Here is a 17,749-nt window from a genome sequence, read left to right on the forward strand (position 1 = left end):
GTTGTCCAGTCGTAACGATTGCTTAGGCTTTTATATATAGAGATTTTTTTGTTAATCCTCACCTGAGAATATTTTTTCCATTGATGTTTAGAGATAGTGGAAAGGATGGAAGGATGGAAGGACAGAGGGAGGAAGAGAGAGAGAGAGAGAAGAGAAAGAAAGATCGATTGGTTGCCTTTTGCACATGCCCAGACCAGAGCCAGGATCAGGATCAGAATTGAACTTGCAACCCAGGTACATGCTCTTGACTTGGAATTGAACCTGAGACCCTTCAGTGTGTGGGGCCCATGCTCTATCCACTGACCCACACCAGCCAGGGCTCACTGATCAACATTTTAAAAAAACCAGGCAGTACCTTAATACTGCTTTTGATTTCCAAACAGTGCAGGACATCTATAGTTAACTCACTCAATCCCCACCACAACCTCAGAGGTAGGGGCTTTGTATTATTTTACTGAGGAGACGGGCACAGAGGGGGCACAGACCATAACTTATCAAGTCACATGGCTGGTAAGTGACGAGCTGGTATGCTAACCTGGCAGTTCTGACTCCAAAGTCCAGGTTAACTACTAGTCTGCTCCTACCATTTCATGCATTTGAGCCACAGCTGTGTGCCTTTATCACACAGACGGCAACATCCTAAGGAAGTGACATGCCCTAGTCCTGAACTCCCCATTGAAGAGGCTCCCACATGTGACTTGTTCTCCACCCACTGGTGCAGGGTGGAGCAGTAAACAGGAGGCAGAAGATCCAGGCTCTGGTCATCTTCTTGCTCACGCACCCTGTGACCGCCTGTAGGTCTCTGAGCAATTCTGAGAACTCCCAGGCTGTCATTAGGTTCAAATAAGCCGAAGCTTCCATGGAGAGCATATGGAGCTATTTAAAAGCACCTCCTTTACCAGCTCACTTTACTGATAAGAGTAGGACCAGAGAGATTACACAAATTCCTATTTACTAGTACATAGTAAATAGCATACAATATACAAAAGGATTTGACAACTAACCTGTAATCATTTTATACGGTCCTACAGCACACATGTCTGATCTAACCTTCTACTGGCAGCAGAAATTTATTTTAAATCCACACTATAAAAAGCCAAAGGTTACCTACCCCTAGATCTTACGAATTACCATTTTTACAAGTAAAAGATGGTTGAATATTGGTAATTTCATGTGGTTCAACCTAAATATGTCCTTTTCTAAATCAAGTCCCACTGTCATGGGGGACTAGGGGAGCTGGGTGCACGGTGCCAGTCAGAGCCAGTGCCGGGAAAGTCTGCTCGAGCCCAGGCAGTATAGCTGGTTTTCTGGAATGTCAGCACCAGGACTGTACAGGCAGCCAGTAAAGAACAATGGGTTCATGACCTGGGAGCCACCATGATCCTGAGGTTAAAGATTAATGGCAAGAGCTTCAGGAAGTTTATCATGGATAAGCACAGCACATACACAAAGACCAACTAATGCCTCAGATTAAAAAAACAATTTCTTTTGATGGTGAATCAAGAGTGATTCTTGGCAAGAGCCTCTTTCCCATAATCTCTAGCTAAATTAGCTGGTGGAATCAGCATGTGTCTGGACTGACTCTATATATTTATATTAAGTCTGTTTTTATTATTTATTATTTTTAGTTTAATTTTTTTTAAATTCATTTTTATTGTTGACATTATTACAGATGTCCCCTATTTCCACCCCATTTCCCTCCCTCCTCCCTCCCCCTTTCCCTCTGAGATCTATCAGTCTGTTCCATGCTTCGATGTCTCTGGACCTATTTTGTTGGTCAGTTTATTTTGTTCCTTAGATTCCACATATAAGTGAGATCATGTGATATTTGTCTTTCTCTGACTAGCTTATTTTGTTTAGCATAATAATATTCAGGTCCATCCATGCTGTCTCAAAGGGTAAGAGATCCTTCTGTTTTTACAGCTACATAGCATTCCATTATATAAGTCCTCACCAGCACTTGTTTGTTGATTTATTGATGGTAGCCATTCTGACAGATGTAAGGAATAACTCATTGTAGTTTTAACTTGCATCTCTCTGATGATTAGGGATGTTGAGCATTTTTTTCATATGCCTATTGGCCATCTGTATGTCCTCTTTGGGGAAGTGTCTATTCAGGTCCTTTGCCCATTTTTTAATTTGATTGTTTGTCTTCCTTTTGTTGAATTGCATGAGTTCTTCATATATTTTGGAAATTAGCCTCTTATCAGAGATGTCATTGGCAAATATGTTCTCCCATTCAGTGGGTTCCCTTTTCATTTTGAGGATTTTTTTTTTTTCTGTGCAGAAGCTTTTTAGTTTAATGTAGCCCCATTTGTTTTTTTCCTTTGTTTCTCTTGCCCTAGGAGATGTTATCAGAGAAAATTCTGCTATGTGAGATGTCTGAGATTTTACTGCCTATGCTTTCTTCTAGAATTTTTATGGTTTCATGACTTACTTTTAAGTCTTTTATCCATTTTGAGTTTATTCTTGTGTATGGTGTAAGTTGGTGGTCTAGTTTCTTTTTTTTCATTTAACTATCCAATTTTCCCAACACCATTTATTGAAGAGACTGTCTTTATTCCACTGTATGCTCTTGCCTCCTTTGTCAAATATTAATTGACCATAATGGCATGGGTCAATTTCTGGAGTCTCTGTTTTGTTTCATTGATCTATATGTCTGTTTTTGTGCCAGTACCAGGCTGTTTTAATTACAATGGCTTTGTAGAATAATTTGATATCTGGTATTCTGACCCCTACAATTTTGTTCTTCTTTCTCAAGATTGCTGTGGCTATTCACGGTCTTTTTAGGTTTCATATAAATTTTTGGAATATATGTTCTAGATCTGTGAAATATGCTGATGGTATTTTAATAGGGATTGCATTGAATCTATAGATTGCCTTGGTTAGTACACATTTTAATGATGTTATTCTCCCAATCCATGAACACAGTATATGCTTCCACTTGTTTGTATAGTCCACTATTTCTTTTTTCAATGTCTTAGAGTTTTCCGAATATAGGTCTTTTACCTCCTTGATTAAGATTATTCCCAGGTATCTTATTATTTTTGTTACAATGGTAAATGGGATTGGTTTTTTAGTTTCTCTTTTTGAGAATTCATTATTGGTGTATAAAAATGCCCTTGCTTTCTGGATGTTAATTTTGTATTCTGCTACTTTGCCAATTTCATTTATTAAATCTAGTAGTTTTTTTGGTGGAATATTTAGAGTTTTCTGTGTACAATATTATGTTATTTGTGAGTAATGAGAGTTTTACTTCCTCCTTTCCAATTTGGATGCCTTTTATTTCTTCTTCTTGTCTGATCACTGTGGCTAGACTTCTAGTACTAGGTTGAATAAGAACAGTGAAAGCAGACAACCCTATCTTGTTCCTGTTCTTAAGGGAAATGCTTTTAGTTTTTGCCCACTGAATATATTGTTGGCTACAGGTTTATCATATATGGCCTTTATTATGTTGAGGTATGTTTCCTCTATTTCCACTTTGCTGGGAGTTTTTATCAAAAGTGAATGCTGCCCTGACCGGTTTGGCTCAGTGGGTAGAGCATCGGCCTGCGGACTGAAGGGTCCAGGCTCGATTCCGGTCAAGGGCATGTACCTTGGTGGCGGACACATCCCCAGGAGGGAGTGTGCAGGAGGCAGCTGATCGGTGTTTCTCTCTCATCGATGTTTCTGACTCTCTATCCCTCTCCCTTTCCCTTCCTCTGTAAAAAAGTCAATAATATATATATATTTTTATAAAAGTGAATGTTGTATTTTGTTGAATGCTTTTTCTGCATCTGTTGATATGATATGATTTTTACCCTTCATTTTGTTTATGTGATGTATCACATTTATTGATTTGCGAATATTAACCAGCCTTGTATCCCCAGAATAAATCCCACTTGGTCATGGTGTATGATCTTCTTAATGTATTGCTGGATCCTATTTGCTAATATTTTGTTGAGAATTTTAGCATCTATGTTGATCAGGGATATTGGCCTGTAATTTTATTTCTTTGTAGTGTTCTTATCTGGTTTTGGAATTAGGATAATGCTGGCCTCGTAAAAAGAGCTTGGAAGTCTTCCCTCCTCTTGAATTTTTTGGAAGAGTTTGAGGAGGACAGGTGTTAGCTCTTCTTTGAATGTTTGGTATTACTTGTCTGTAAATCTATCAGGTCCAGGACTTTTGTTTGCTAGGAGATTTTTTTGATTACTGCTTCAATTTCATTAGTTGTTATCAGCCTATTCAGGTTTCCTGATTTCCCCTGATTGAGTTTTGGAAGATTGTATGTTTTCAGGAATTTGTCCATTTGTCCCAGGTTGTCCAGTTTGTTGGCATATACTAGTAGGTGTTCAAAGTATTCTCTTACAATCCTTTGTATTTCTGTGGTGCCTTTTTCATTTCTGATTTTACTTATTTGGGTCCTTTCTCTTTGTTTCTTGATGATTCTGACTAAAGGTTCATCAATCTTGTTTATCTTTTCAAAGAACTAGTTCTTGGTTTCATTGATCTTTTATATTGTTTTTTAGTGTCTGTGTCATTTATTTCAGCTCCGATCTATTTTTATTTTTATTTTTTTATTGATTTAAGAGAGGAAGGGAGAGGGAGAGAGAAATAGAAATATCAATGATAAAAGAGAACCATTGATTGGCTGCCTCCTGCATGCCCCCTGCTGGGGATCAAGCCCCAAACTGGAATCGAACCTAGGACCCTTCAGTCTGCAGGCTGACACTCTATCCACTGAGCCAAATCAGCTAGGGTTTCCGCTCTGATCTTTATTATTCCTTCCTTCTACTTCTTCGGGGCTTTTCTTGTTGTTCTCTATTTCTTTTAGTTGTAGGATTTATCACTTACTAGAGGCCTGGTGCACGAATTCGTGCACGAGTAGGGTCCAGCTGGCCCACCCCTATGGGGGCCCATTGGGGGTGGGGCCAGCTGGGGGGAGGGGCTGCGGGAGGGCTCCAGGGCATGTCCGCCTGTCTTGCTCAGTCCCAAATGGCCATACCCCAGCAGCAAGCTAACTTACAGGACAGAGCGTCTGCCCCCTGGTGGTCAGTGCACATCATAGCGAGCAGTTGAGCAGCCTCAGTATATCATTAGTATATTATGCTTCGATTGTTTGATGGGATGACTGGATGACCGGGCACTTAGCATATTAGGCTTTTATTATATAGGATTTGAGCTTTTTCTTTTTCTTGAGGTAGGCCTGTAATGCTATGAACTTCCCTCAGGACTGCTTTCTCTGTGTCCCATAGAATTTTGTGTTCTTGTGTATTCAATTTCATTTATTTTCAGGAAGTTTTTTATTTCTTCCTTGATCTAATTGGTAACCCATTCATTGTTAATAACATACTATTTAGCCTCCATGTGTCTGAATGTTTTTTGAGTTTTTTTATTGTAGTTGATTTCCAGTTTTGTGCCGTTGTGATCTGAGAAGATGCTTGATATGGTTTCAATCTTTTTGAACTTATGAAGACTTGTTTTGTACCCTAACATGAAGCATAGCATACACACAAAAACCAACTAATGCCTCAAATTAAAAAAAAATTTTAAAAAATGTATATTTTGCTGGTGAATCAGCAGTGATTTTTGGCAAGAGTCTATTTCCCTTCATCTCTGCAGCTAAATTAGCTGGTGGAACCAGCATGTGTCTGGACTGACACTGTACACTTGTATTAAGTTAGTTTTTTTAAATTCACAATGATACTAAATGACTATGTACTACTCATAATCTAAAAAGAGTCTATTTAGTAAAGTCTCTTTAATTAAAAACATAGAGGTAACAAATAAGAGTGTAAGTCCAAAAATACTCATATGTATTCTACTATTGCTAAATTATTACACAAATGTAAGACAATATTTTTTTTATCATCACCATCATAAGGCCTGGCTAAAATAACAGGTGCACTAAAAGTACTATTCAGATTCCTTCAGTTTAAAAGGAAGTTTCAAAATGTAATCCCTAAGGCTAATGATTAAAGTTATTTTTTAAAGAAATTGAGGCAATGAAGAAGTAAATGAGATTAAGAATGTGTTCTCTGGAAGACTACAATTTAAAATTATACTATATGCTAAATTTAAAACAATGTCTGTAGCTGTCTGAATTTGAAAAACAGACTAATATTTTTAGAAAGGAGTCTGAGGGGAAAACATAACATCCAATTCAAAAGCAGACTGCAGGGGGAAATGTCAGAAGCCAATTCCTGACACTGTTGAACTGACCAAAATACACTGGTGTCTGTCTCCCAGGCTCATGGCCTCAGGGTGCTGTTGGTCTGTCCATCTCCTCCTCTGTGAAGTGGAACTGCCTCCTGATAACAGACTCTGTAACCTCAATAACCACATTTCCATGGAGCAACTCCGAGACAGCCTGCCTGTGGAATTCCTCTCGGAAGTGAAGTTGCAGAATGTCACGGTAAAGTCGCTTCCATATAACTCTTTTTGTTCTAGGCTCAACTCCTGCTTTTATCATTCAAGTATGGAATTTCTATCATTTGAAGCTGCCCTTTTGGGAATTTGTCTTCATTTTTCAAAAATGCACTGTAGACTCCCTGTTACTTTCTGAAGAACCGGCCTTGGAGATTGAGACTCAGGCTCCACTGGTTTGCTTAATGCTTTGAGGCTAGTGTCACCCTCCAGGCGTCATCTGGTACGACCAGGGGAAGTACTAAACTCTTTTAAAGATGCTGCTGGGGGCAGATGCCCAAGCCAAGGCCCTATAAGAAGGGGGCCAGGACAATGGAACTTGTCCTATGGATGGCTGGTGGTTGCTCAGTGGGGGAAGGGAGTTCTCCACAGCAAGCAGATGAGTCTCTTCTATGCGGTATAGTATTTTGACCTCATTTCCAGAAAGTATACTATGTAAACAGAAGTTTGCCTGCCTTTAGACCAAACCTGCTGATATTCCCACAGGGATGCTAAAATTACGTACACACATTTGAGCGCCCTACACTGACTGACTCTCTTACATAAGTGCTGGGGTGAAACAGCAGCATTTTCATAATTGCTGGTGGGCTAAGTTAAGAACAGCTTTAAAAGTCAGATAGGGGGGCAGTAGGCAATGATTCTTTTTAAAAAATATATATATTTTGTTGATTTTTTAAAAAAATATTTTATTGATTTTTTACAGAGAGGAAGGGAGAGGGATAGAGAATTAGAAACATCCATGAGAGAGAAACATCGATCAGCTGCCTTCTGCACACCCCCAACTGGGGATGTGCCCACAACCAAGGTACATGCCCTTGACTGGAATCGAACCTGGGACCTTTCAGATCGCAGGCCGACGCTCCATCCACTGAGCCAAACCGGTTAGGGCATATTTTATTGATTTTTTACAGAGAGGAAGGGAGAGGGTAGAGAGTTAGAAACATTGATGAGAGAGAAACATCGATCAGCTGCCTCCTGCACACCCCCCAATGGGGATGTGCCCGCAATCAAGGTACATGCCCTTGACCGGAATCGAACCTAGAATCCTTCAGTCCGCAGGCTGACGCTCTATCCACTGAGCCAAACTGGTCAGGGCTAGGCAATGATTCTTAGTGTAAACATTATATCATTGGGCAGCTCAGTATAATGTCACTAGCAGGACTCTGGGCCAGATGGCCTTGGTTCCAATCCCAGCACTGCCACTTAGCTGAGTGACCTGGAGAGGTTAAATCAATCTCTCTACGCATCAGTTTTCCTCTCTACATTAGGGATGATAGTAGCACCCAGTCACAGGGTTTTTTGAGGTCATTTAGAGCTAATATAAAGTTAGAACAGTATCTGACACAGTAAATACCATATAATTATTTGCCATTATTTTTCTATGTATTCTGAATTCAATTAACACTTGCTTATATGATGCACGGATTATTTTCAGCAAGTTTTCGATTCTGAGATAATGAACCTTGCTATTCAAAATCTCTCCTAAATGCTTTCTTTTCATACTCATCTGATAAATGTTTGGGATTTGAAAAAAAAGAGGGAAAGTAAATCACCTGCCAAAATTAAACAAGCCAAAAACCACTCTTCCTGGTTTTTCTCTTGTGAAAATGGACTTCACAAAATGGGAACTTGAAAAAAGTCACAGCTTATTTCTTTTTTAAGCCTTTGTCAGGCAAAAAGAGAGTAAGACCGAGTGCAGTGGTAATGAAACCACAGGACCCCAGGAAGCCTTCCGCAGAGAAGGAAGGGTGCTGTGCCCTGCACTTCCTTTCAGGGCCAGTCTTGGGACAGGAAGCCTGGCTACTGCCTTCCCCATCACCGCAGCTTCCCGGAGGCCCAGATCGGGGAGCTCCTGTCCCACTTCCCCTCAAGTGTGGTTTACTACTTCCCACCCCTTCCCGAGAGACCCTCTGTTGTTCCCCACCTGGGCTCGACCCCTATTTCTCCCACCAGAAGACGCTCTGGAGTTGAGGAATAAACTGCAGTTCACTGTTAGCAACAAGATGACATCTCTCCGTGCTCCATCTATGCATCGGCACCTTTCTATTTATCCTGCTCCAACGCTCTCCCCTGCCACTTGGATGCTTTCTTTGATCTCCATAGCAGCATAAAAAAGCCCTTAATGGGGAGTATGGGTCTCTAGAGAATTCAGGTTTCCACAGAAGGCACCTGTGGAGGTTGCCTGGACTAATGGGGGCAGAGCCACTGCACAGCACCCAGGCACATCATTCATTCCACAGTCCCCATGAATGGCACCCCCTGGAGTTGTGCAATGAGATGTCTCAGCCTCTGGGAGGACAGCAGTCTGCTGGGAAGATACATTCCTATTTTTAAAAACCAGCTAAAAAGGAGAAGTACAGTTCAAGTCTCTTGTCTGTCAGCTCTAGTCCCACCTCTCCCTAAAAGGGTATGGATGACCCCCAACTTGTCCTTGAACCTCCCACAGCCCACTCCCTCAAACCAACGAGTCTAAAGCAGTAAACTCATAAAAGAGGGGGCGAGGGGAGAGGGGAGTTATAGGGAAAAAGAAAGAGGAATGTTAAAAAAACACAACAAAAAAACCCCGCTAGGAGTGGCCATGAGGAGTGAGGGGGCGGGGAAGGTAGGAGCAGATCATATCTGAGAGGGCAGAGCTGCCTCTGGCAGAACCTGCCTCTCACCCATTTCATGGGGAACTCTGGTGAAAGGTGACGGGTAGTACAACTGCATCTCCAGTGAAGACAGTACTTCGGCTATCCTACAACTTCACATCGAAAAAACAATGCCCATGTATAAAAATTAACTTTCTGTGTTGTTTTGGCTCTATTTCCTCGGCTCTGCTCTGCTCTAATAAAGAAGGAAGCAGCTCACAGCATGGGAGTGAGAAGCATAAGGGGCAGCCAGGGAGAGGAGGTGACCTGTCCTGCAATAATCAACAGACCAAATCTGGGGTCAAGTGTACCTTAGGGTCCTCTGGGCTCAGCTCTGTGCGGGAGGCCCCGGCACACTCGGCCTGAGTGGTGGCCCTCCAGCCAGCGACGGGGAGCTCACACCTCACAAGGCAACTGGATCAATGCTATGCAGCTCAAACTATTAGAAATTTGTTCCGCCCTAACCGGTTTGGCTCAGTGGATAGAGCGTCAGCCTGTGGACTGAAGGGACCCAGGTTCAATTCTGGTCAAGGGCATGTACCTTGCTTGCGGGCACATACCCAGTGGGGAGTGTGCAGGAGGCAGCTGATCAATGTTTCTCTCTCATTGATGTTTCTAACTCTCTATCCCTCTCCTTACTCTCTGTAAAAAATCAATAAAAATATATTTAAAAAAAGAAAAAGAAAAAAAGAAATTTGTTCCTTATACTGTGCGGCCTTATAATGTCCAATCCTGGGCCTTAGTTCTGCTCTCTGAAGTCACCTAGAATAGGTGAAATGATCATTTTCTATGAAAATCTTTCAAATATATTTTTAAATTGATTTTTAGAGGGGGGTGGGAGGGAGAGAGGGAGCGAGAAAGAGAGTAACATCGATTTGTTGTTCCACTTATTTATGCATTCATCGGTTGATTCTTGTATGTGCCCTGACCATGGACTGAACCCGCAATCTTGGAGCATCAGGACGACACCCTAACCAACTGAGCTACCGGGGCCAGGGCAAGTTTCAAACATTTGAATACCAAAAGCATATTCTCTATAACGTCTCTCTTTTGGAACAGACATGTTCAGTTCTGTTTTTGAACCTTTACATGTAATTGGCAAGAATTCAAAGGAAAGTTTTAAATAACCTGGCCAAAGGTGGCAATTTGCTGGTCCTTACCGATTCAGGAAAGCATTTCCAAAGCGACCAAGCTTTCGGAATGGCTTTTTGGGGTCCACAACTAATGCATTCCCTGGGGTGCTGCCCTCGTTCTCCCCATACATCACAGCGATGAAGGAATCGGTGGTGGGCTCTGGACCAATCCTCATGCCAGGGAAATCTTGCTCCAGTAAGTACCTGGGAGAGGGGGAAAAAGAAACAGCATGTTGTCACAAAGCAAACCATCAGAAAGCTTCCCGGGTCTACCAATTTTTAACATAACCATTTAAAACCTAGAAATATACCTCTCTGCCTCAATGAAGGAGCATGATTTACTCTTTTGCTAATAATGATTTTTCAAAGCTTAAAATAGACAGACCTATCTTCCCCCACCTCCCCAGTGTAAGAAGCCCAGTGAACGAGGTCAGACATCTTGCTGACTGACTGGGCCTTCTAACGCACCTCTGCTCAGCTCAGCAATTCTTGGTGCAACAGGCAACCCCCCAGAGCAGCGTACCCAGCCAGCTCCTATGTCTCCTGGAAGACCCTGCTCAGGCCCACCTCCTTTAGGGAAGTGTCCCTGTCCCTCCAGCAGGTTGGGGACACCTCCTCTGTGGGCCCGGCACCCTGTCCCTTGGCCATCACGGTGCTCACCATGGGTACTGCACTTCTCTGCTTGTTGTCCCTTGCAGACAGGCCCTGTCTGTGGCCAGATGCACAGCCACAGCACCCATCACTGTGCCTGCCCACAGAGGGCACTCCATGTAGTGAACGAAATAATGAACCATCTCCTGCCTTGTCACTGACAGTCTATGAGCCTGGCACATCCTCCTTTGTGCATTTTACAGCTCCCTTGGGCTCCTGAAGGTTGTAGCCATTGAATTATTTTCCAAATAATTCAGTAGCAACAGAGGCTGCTATGGAGGATGGGGGTGAAAGAGGGGAACTCAGATTAGATATCACCAGCCCTTTGTGCAAATCGGGAAAAGGTGCCCTTTCCTCTAGGCAGACACAGCCCCAGACCAGGATTCACAGCTGAGCAAGGAGGACTCTGGCTGGATTTTATGCGCCCCCCCTCCCCCGCCTCAGCATGCCCCTTTGCCCAGTGGCCCTCATGTAGTTTAACCTGCACAACTGTATACAGTGGCCCTAGCAAATGTCATTGAGGATTCTCATTCAGTGGGCAGAGGAGACCAGTTGATGAGATACAGGGCATTAGGACTGGCTCAACGACATGTTGGGTTGGGGCAAGTCTACTTTCTGTGGGAACTGGATGAGCCCTAAAATAGCCCTCCCCACCCCACCAGCACTTCATTCAGATGAAGCCACTTAGAGTCCTTCCCTCCCTCCCCACCAAGACTCCCTTTCCATGACGCAGGAAGACACTGTGTGTTTATGAAAATATGGGGGGGGGGAGACCACTCCTTCTTTCCTCTGCAACCAAGAAGAACATGAGGAAGGGAGTACAGTTGACCCTTGAACAATGCAACTGAAAACTCATGTATAACTTTTGACTCCTCCAAAACTTAACTACTAATAGACTATTATGGCCCGAAGCCTTAACGATAACAAACAATTAACACCCATTTTGTATATTATATGTAATATAAATTGTAATGGGAAGGGGGTGAGGAGAGGTACAAGAGGGTATGGGAGAATAAATGGTGATGGAAGGAGACTTGACTTGGGGTGGTGAACCCACAATATACAGATGATGTATTACAGAATTGTACATCTGAAACCTATATAAAATTATTAACCAATGTCACTCCAATAAATTCATTAAAAGAGTAAAAAACAACAACAACCTGTATTCTTACAATAGAGTAAGCTAGAGAAAATACACTTATTGCATTTGCTAAAACAATCAGCATATATGTGGACCCACACAGTTCAAACTCATGTTGTTCAAGGATCAACTGTACTTTGGAATACATTTCACTCATTACCAAGCAACAGGTTGAAATGCAGCCCTTCAGAGAATACTTGACAGTGGCTGTGAACAGGCACTGGGGGTGGAAAGTGGTGGAAGGGTCCCTGTTCAAGGGGGGTGGGGCAGAGCCATGTCCCAACCCTGCCGGGGAGATGAGCCTTCATCCTGGAGAAAGCTCAAGGGCAGAAACCTGCAAACTTCCTCCAGCTCCCCATTCCTGCAGCTAACAATCTACTTGGTCCTAAACTATTTCCTTTATTTCTACAGTGCCCTGACTGATCAAATTTAAGCACAGTACCTGTGATTTTATTTCTAGGGATAGAAGAAAAGAACTGAACTATCAAATGTCCAACAATTTTGCCATCTTTCTAAGAATAAGAAATTAAGCCACCCTTTAGATCTATGTTTTCTACGTACATAAAATGAAAATTGTTTAGCAATTGCAGCAGGCTATTTCTAAACATTTAATTGATCTCATTGCTAGTTTTAATGTCACCCAAAGTTTCTTCATTTCTGTGAAGCTGTGGAGCACCAGAATAGACACATCATTTAAATATATCCCCTGAATTTAGAGTAAGTGTGAAAAAAATTGGATCATAGCTCCCAGCATTTACCAAGTATTCACTACTAACCTGGTGTAGGACAAAGCCCTCCATGCACACATTGTTTCATTCAATCCCTACAGCACTCTGAGGAGGCCACTACACTCTCACTGTCCGGTGGGACACTGAGGCATCAGAAAGGCTAAGCAGCCTGACCGAGGTCACACAGTCAATGTTTCAGTGGAAACGGAATGCAGGCAATTGGACCCCAGGTCTGTGCTGTCTCCAGACATGTTTAAACCTGAGTTCGAGCTGGTGGTTTGCTCAGGGATGAGGAGCACAAGGGAGTTCAGGGCCACAGCACACAGTGTCCCACTGGGCATGAGGCACCATATTTCCTTATAAGTGAAGGAAAAAGCCCTCCGCACTGTCCTGCATGGTCTTTGGGCTGCCCCAACACCAGGGGCCAGCTGTCTCTCTTCTCCCTGGAGAAAAGCTAGGGAGAAGAGGCGCTATTTTTAAAACATGTTAAAATTTAATTAAAAATTTTTTTTCAAAACCTTTTCAGGCACCTAGTAGACTAATAAATACTCATAGGAGCAGAAATATTCATGTTTATAAATTCTTTAAAAAAATATATTTTATTGATTTTTTACAGAGAGGAAGGGAGAGAGATAGAGAGTTAGAAACATCGATGAGAGAGAAACACCAATCAGCTGCCTCCTGCACAGACGTGCCCGCAACCACGGTACATGCCCTTGACCGGAATCGAACCTGGGACCTCTCAGTCCGCAGGCCAACGCTCTATCCACTGAGCCAAACCGGTTTCGGCAAATTCTTATAAATTCCACACAAATACTGGTAAAAGTGAGTGTCTCACATTTTGCAGAACTCCAGCATGTGTAGAGTGTGTAAGGCGGGTGTGGATTTCACATAGGAATGTGGGGTTTAGGTTTTAGGGCTTTCAGTCTGAAGTCAGCAGCAGCAAAGCTAGAATTCAAGTCCACATCACACCCATTCATGTCCAGTTTGATTCCCACACCCTGTGGCCTGGATGAGGCTAAGCCAGGAGATCCAGGGGACAGATGGGGGAAGAGGAGAAAATTAGGGAGAGGGGCCGGGGCTTGGAAGAACAGCAGACAATGTCACCAGGCTTCTTGCAGCACACAGTTCCCAACTCACAAAAGGGTCAGGTCCAAGTGTTGTCTTGAAATCTGACAGGCACTTTCCATAGAATCAATTGTTACTGCAATGGTTGGCTTGCCAAGACAGCCTACAAAAGGCCTGTGACCTTGGTAAGTCATCCAATCCCAGGTACAGAGGAAGAAATTTTGTTTAGTGATACTTTGCCCCACAGATAATAAAAAGCCGAAAGTCAACTTTCAATTTCACTATCAAGGTAATACCAATTAAATAAACAGCATATTAGCACTTAAAAAAACTCATAATACTCAATGCTGGTGAGGCTGTAGTAAAATAAACACCCTTATATATGCTGGAGGAAGAGTAAGTTGGTATAACTTCACTGAAAAGCAATCTGATACTTTGTGTTAAAAACCTTCAAGATGGGGGTAATTCTACTTTTTGAAATCTATCCTCAGGAAAATCCTTAGACACACGGAAAAGATTTCTGCATGAAGATGCCCATCGCAGCATTATCTATAATAGCAAAAAATCAGAAAAAAAAGTGTTCTCTTTCCCATAGCTCTTATTCCCTCTATCATAATATAAAAGTACTTATTTATTATTTTATGATTTATTCCCTATCTCCCCCTGACAGAGTATAAGCCACAGGAAAGCAGGCTTTTTGTCTCTCCTGCTCACTGATGCTTCCCACGTGTCGGAGCCATCTCTGGCACACGGTTGAGATAGTCAATAAATACCCATTGACAAAGTAGCCTCTCCAGGCTGTCGGATGCCTCCACCCCTCTCTCATTTCCCTGCTCATAGCACAAATCAGTATCTGAAATTATGCTACTGTTTGCATGTCACTGTCCCAGATGTTAGGAGCATATTGAAAGAGAGGACCCTGTCTGTCTGGCTCACCATGGTCTCCCAGCATCGAACAGTGCCTGGCACATGGTAGGAGCAGAACCAGTATCTGTGGACTCTGACTTTCTCTGAGCCCTCATCCAGGTAGTCACCAGGCTCTGGCCTCCCTCCCTCACTTCTCCGCCTCCTCATCACACCTCATTTGGACTCTGGTCACTCCACACTTCCCATACTTCCTCTCCCCCATCTGCCCTTGAAGATCAGATGCTTTTTCTAAAGCACCACTCTAACAGCCCAGTCCTTCGCAGATAACTTCTATTCAGGAACCCCCACAAGCCACCCTTTGCAGTCTGGGCTCTTGCTCCCCCGCTACTGGGGGCCGTTTGTTCCCCTCTTGACCAGTCTCTTCTAGGCCCGAAATTCCTGCCCCCATCTTCCCTCACTTCATTTCCTCTCTGGTGGGGAATCATGTCTCATGATCTAGTATCTGTCCTACCCGCTCTTTAAGCCACTTCATCGCCTCCTTTGTGGCAGCTCTCCCTGATCACTCCAGGACCTTGTTTTGGTCACTCCCTGAAAGGAAGCGTCTGAGCGAATTCTGAGGTGTGAGGTACTAAAACAGGTTCCCCACACAGCCCCACGCAGGAGGCTGATCAACTGTGTTAAACTTTTTCTTTTTTGACACCTCAGAGGCTTTCCCAACGCCATGAATTCCAGGGACTTTGTGGTGTTATCTGCTATAACAAGAACTTAAAAGAACAAGAGGCCACAGGAAGCTACAGAAAAGAGTCCACCACGGCTCAGAGCAGCTGCCCCCTCACAGGCATCCTGTGCGTTAGGCTGGGTTTCTGTCCCTGGCTCCACCTCGCTCTCCTTTTCCTGAGTTCTCAGAGGAGCTGCCAATTCCAGCGGTGATTGCTCCCCGAGTCTTGAGCCAAGCCACCAATGTAAAAAGGGACAGACATTTGGATTCCAAGAAGCTGGGCAGAAGGGGTGGTGGGAGGACGGGAGTGCCGACATCGCTGGTCCCTGCCTGCTGAGGGCCACGGTTCAGCCTCGCCCAGATGGCTCCGGGCACACTGGCTGCCACGTTCAGCCTAGGCTCACAGAGCTGCTTTCATGCCAGGGCACGTGTGGACAGTGTCTTTCTTCTTCCACTGCTTAGGCTAGATTTTTTTTTAACTTTATAGAAAAAAAAGTCATGTGACAAGAAGAAAAAACCTTCAGGAAATGGAAAGTCCCTCAACATACCCAAGCACCCATCATGCTCTCAAAGATGGGCATAAGAATGACTAAATTACAAATGAACAAACAAACTATAAGAGGCACATTATTCCAAAAATTCCAGCTGCAAATTTTGTCTCTCCTGAGTATTCATCCATGCATTCTTAAACTTATTCCATTCTAAGTACCTCTGCGTAAATACTATTTTTATCCCCATTGTACAGATGAGAAAAATAGGGATCGAATAGGTTAAGTGGTTTATTAGAGCCTAGGATTTCTGCTAGTCCTGTGGAATATTACCAGCTCTCAGTCGGAGCCTGAGAGGCTGAGTCAGGCTCCCATAGGAGCATTTATAGGAACACATTCTATGAATCATAACACACATACAAACCTAAGACTTGTTAGCAGTATTCAATAATTAAGCAAGCACTCTAAAAAGTATTATGACACCTATATTTGGGGTATATTATGAACATTAATTTAAAATTCTCAAAAAGTCTAGAGAAATAGCTTGTGTAATGATAAATGAGATTTTTAAAAGTGTTTGTGCCTACACTGGCCTCTGCGTGTACACTAGAGAGTGCAATTCATTGATATGGCCTGGGACTTTTTTAAAAGAGCATTAAACTAACCCCAACATATCATTTTATTCCTTTGGGTATTACTAAGGTTTTAAACCACACAGATGTGAAAAAAATATATAAAGTACAACTTTTGAGTTCTGTGAAACATTTTATTTCCTTATTTTTAAATACGTGGCTATGAGTTTAAATAATTCCAAATTATAATAAGTGTTGGAGAGTTTAACATGAGGTATTTATTGATAATACTTGACCCGCTGTTTCACCAGGAGAGAGAATGAAAAAGAAGGGCCAGTCCTTCAACTCTGATTTGTCTGGAATCTGGAAATGATGTTTTTAAAACAGTTTCCTTTGTTTATCCTCATGTTTAATCCCATGAAATGGAAGTGGGAGGAGAATCAAACCTTTACTATCACAACTGTCTTATAAAATGGTCCCGAATATGTAAGTTAGTACTACCACCAACTCTGCTGCCAGACACCACCAAGTAACAGATAATTATGAAATGATGTCGAACAGTTTATAAGGCTTTTCACGTGTTTTACCACTTCACCTTCACTGTCGTTGGGGCAGGTATTCTTATTCCTACCTTATAGAAAACTGTGCTATGACAAGTTAAGTAGATTGCACAAGACCATATAATGACCACTTTTAACATTTTGAAATATTTTATCCATTTTTTGCACATATATTTTTAAAAATAAAATTGGGATCAAAATGTTTAAATAAGTTTGTACTTAGATTTTCATCCTTAGTTTTTTCTTATACCATTAAAAATTCTTTGTAAACAATTTTTAATGGCTGCATACTGTTCTAAGGTGAATATGTATCAACTTAGTTTACCATTTCCTAACTGTTGGGTATTTAAATATCTTCCCATTTCTTACTAGTATAAATAATGCTGAGCTAAATATCCCAGGACAAATATTTCACCTACTTTAAAATTTTAATCTTCTCTGAACTATTAAAAAACTAAGTCAGAATGAGCTTCACTTGCATTTTAAAACTATATGTCTTCTTTAAGTGTGAAACCTTTTATTTTCATTTTTGTTTTTCCCTTAGTTAAATCATTGACATATTATCACCAGGAATGCTTATTCAGAATACATCATATTTGAAACTGCTGACCTACTAAGGGAATGTTATCCTATTGTACCAAGAAACTGGAATCTGCTGGGTAAAGCCTTTTCACATTTCTGTTTATCCTGCTATGAATGGAAGTTAAACTACTGAGCTGTTCTTAAAGCACACTGCTGTCTAACACAAGCTGTTCCTTGTAGCTGCTCTACTCCACCTTCCATGC

General features: G+C 42.2%; 1 protein-coding gene across 1 annotated transcript in view; it reads right to left on the reverse strand.

Annotated features, from left to right (window-relative positions):
* EHD4 (EH domain containing 4) overlaps positions 1-17,749 on the reverse strand; it is an 83,718-nt gene that overhangs the window by 57,047 nt on the left and 8,922 nt on the right. Inside the window, exon 2 of the mRNA XM_006093062.3 lies at positions 10,196-10,372. Within this exon, the coding sequence (XP_006093124.1) occupies positions 10,196-10,372 (177 nt within the window). The remainder of the gene's footprint in view (positions 1-10,195; positions 10,373-17,749) is intronic.

The sequence above is a fragment of the Myotis lucifugus genome, unplaced genomic scaffold (genome assembly GCF_000147115.1).
Source record: "Myotis lucifugus unplaced genomic scaffold, Myoluc2.0 scaffold_109, whole genome shotgun sequence".
Classification (NCBI taxonomy): domain Eukaryota; kingdom Metazoa; phylum Chordata; class Mammalia; order Chiroptera; family Vespertilionidae; genus Myotis; species Myotis lucifugus.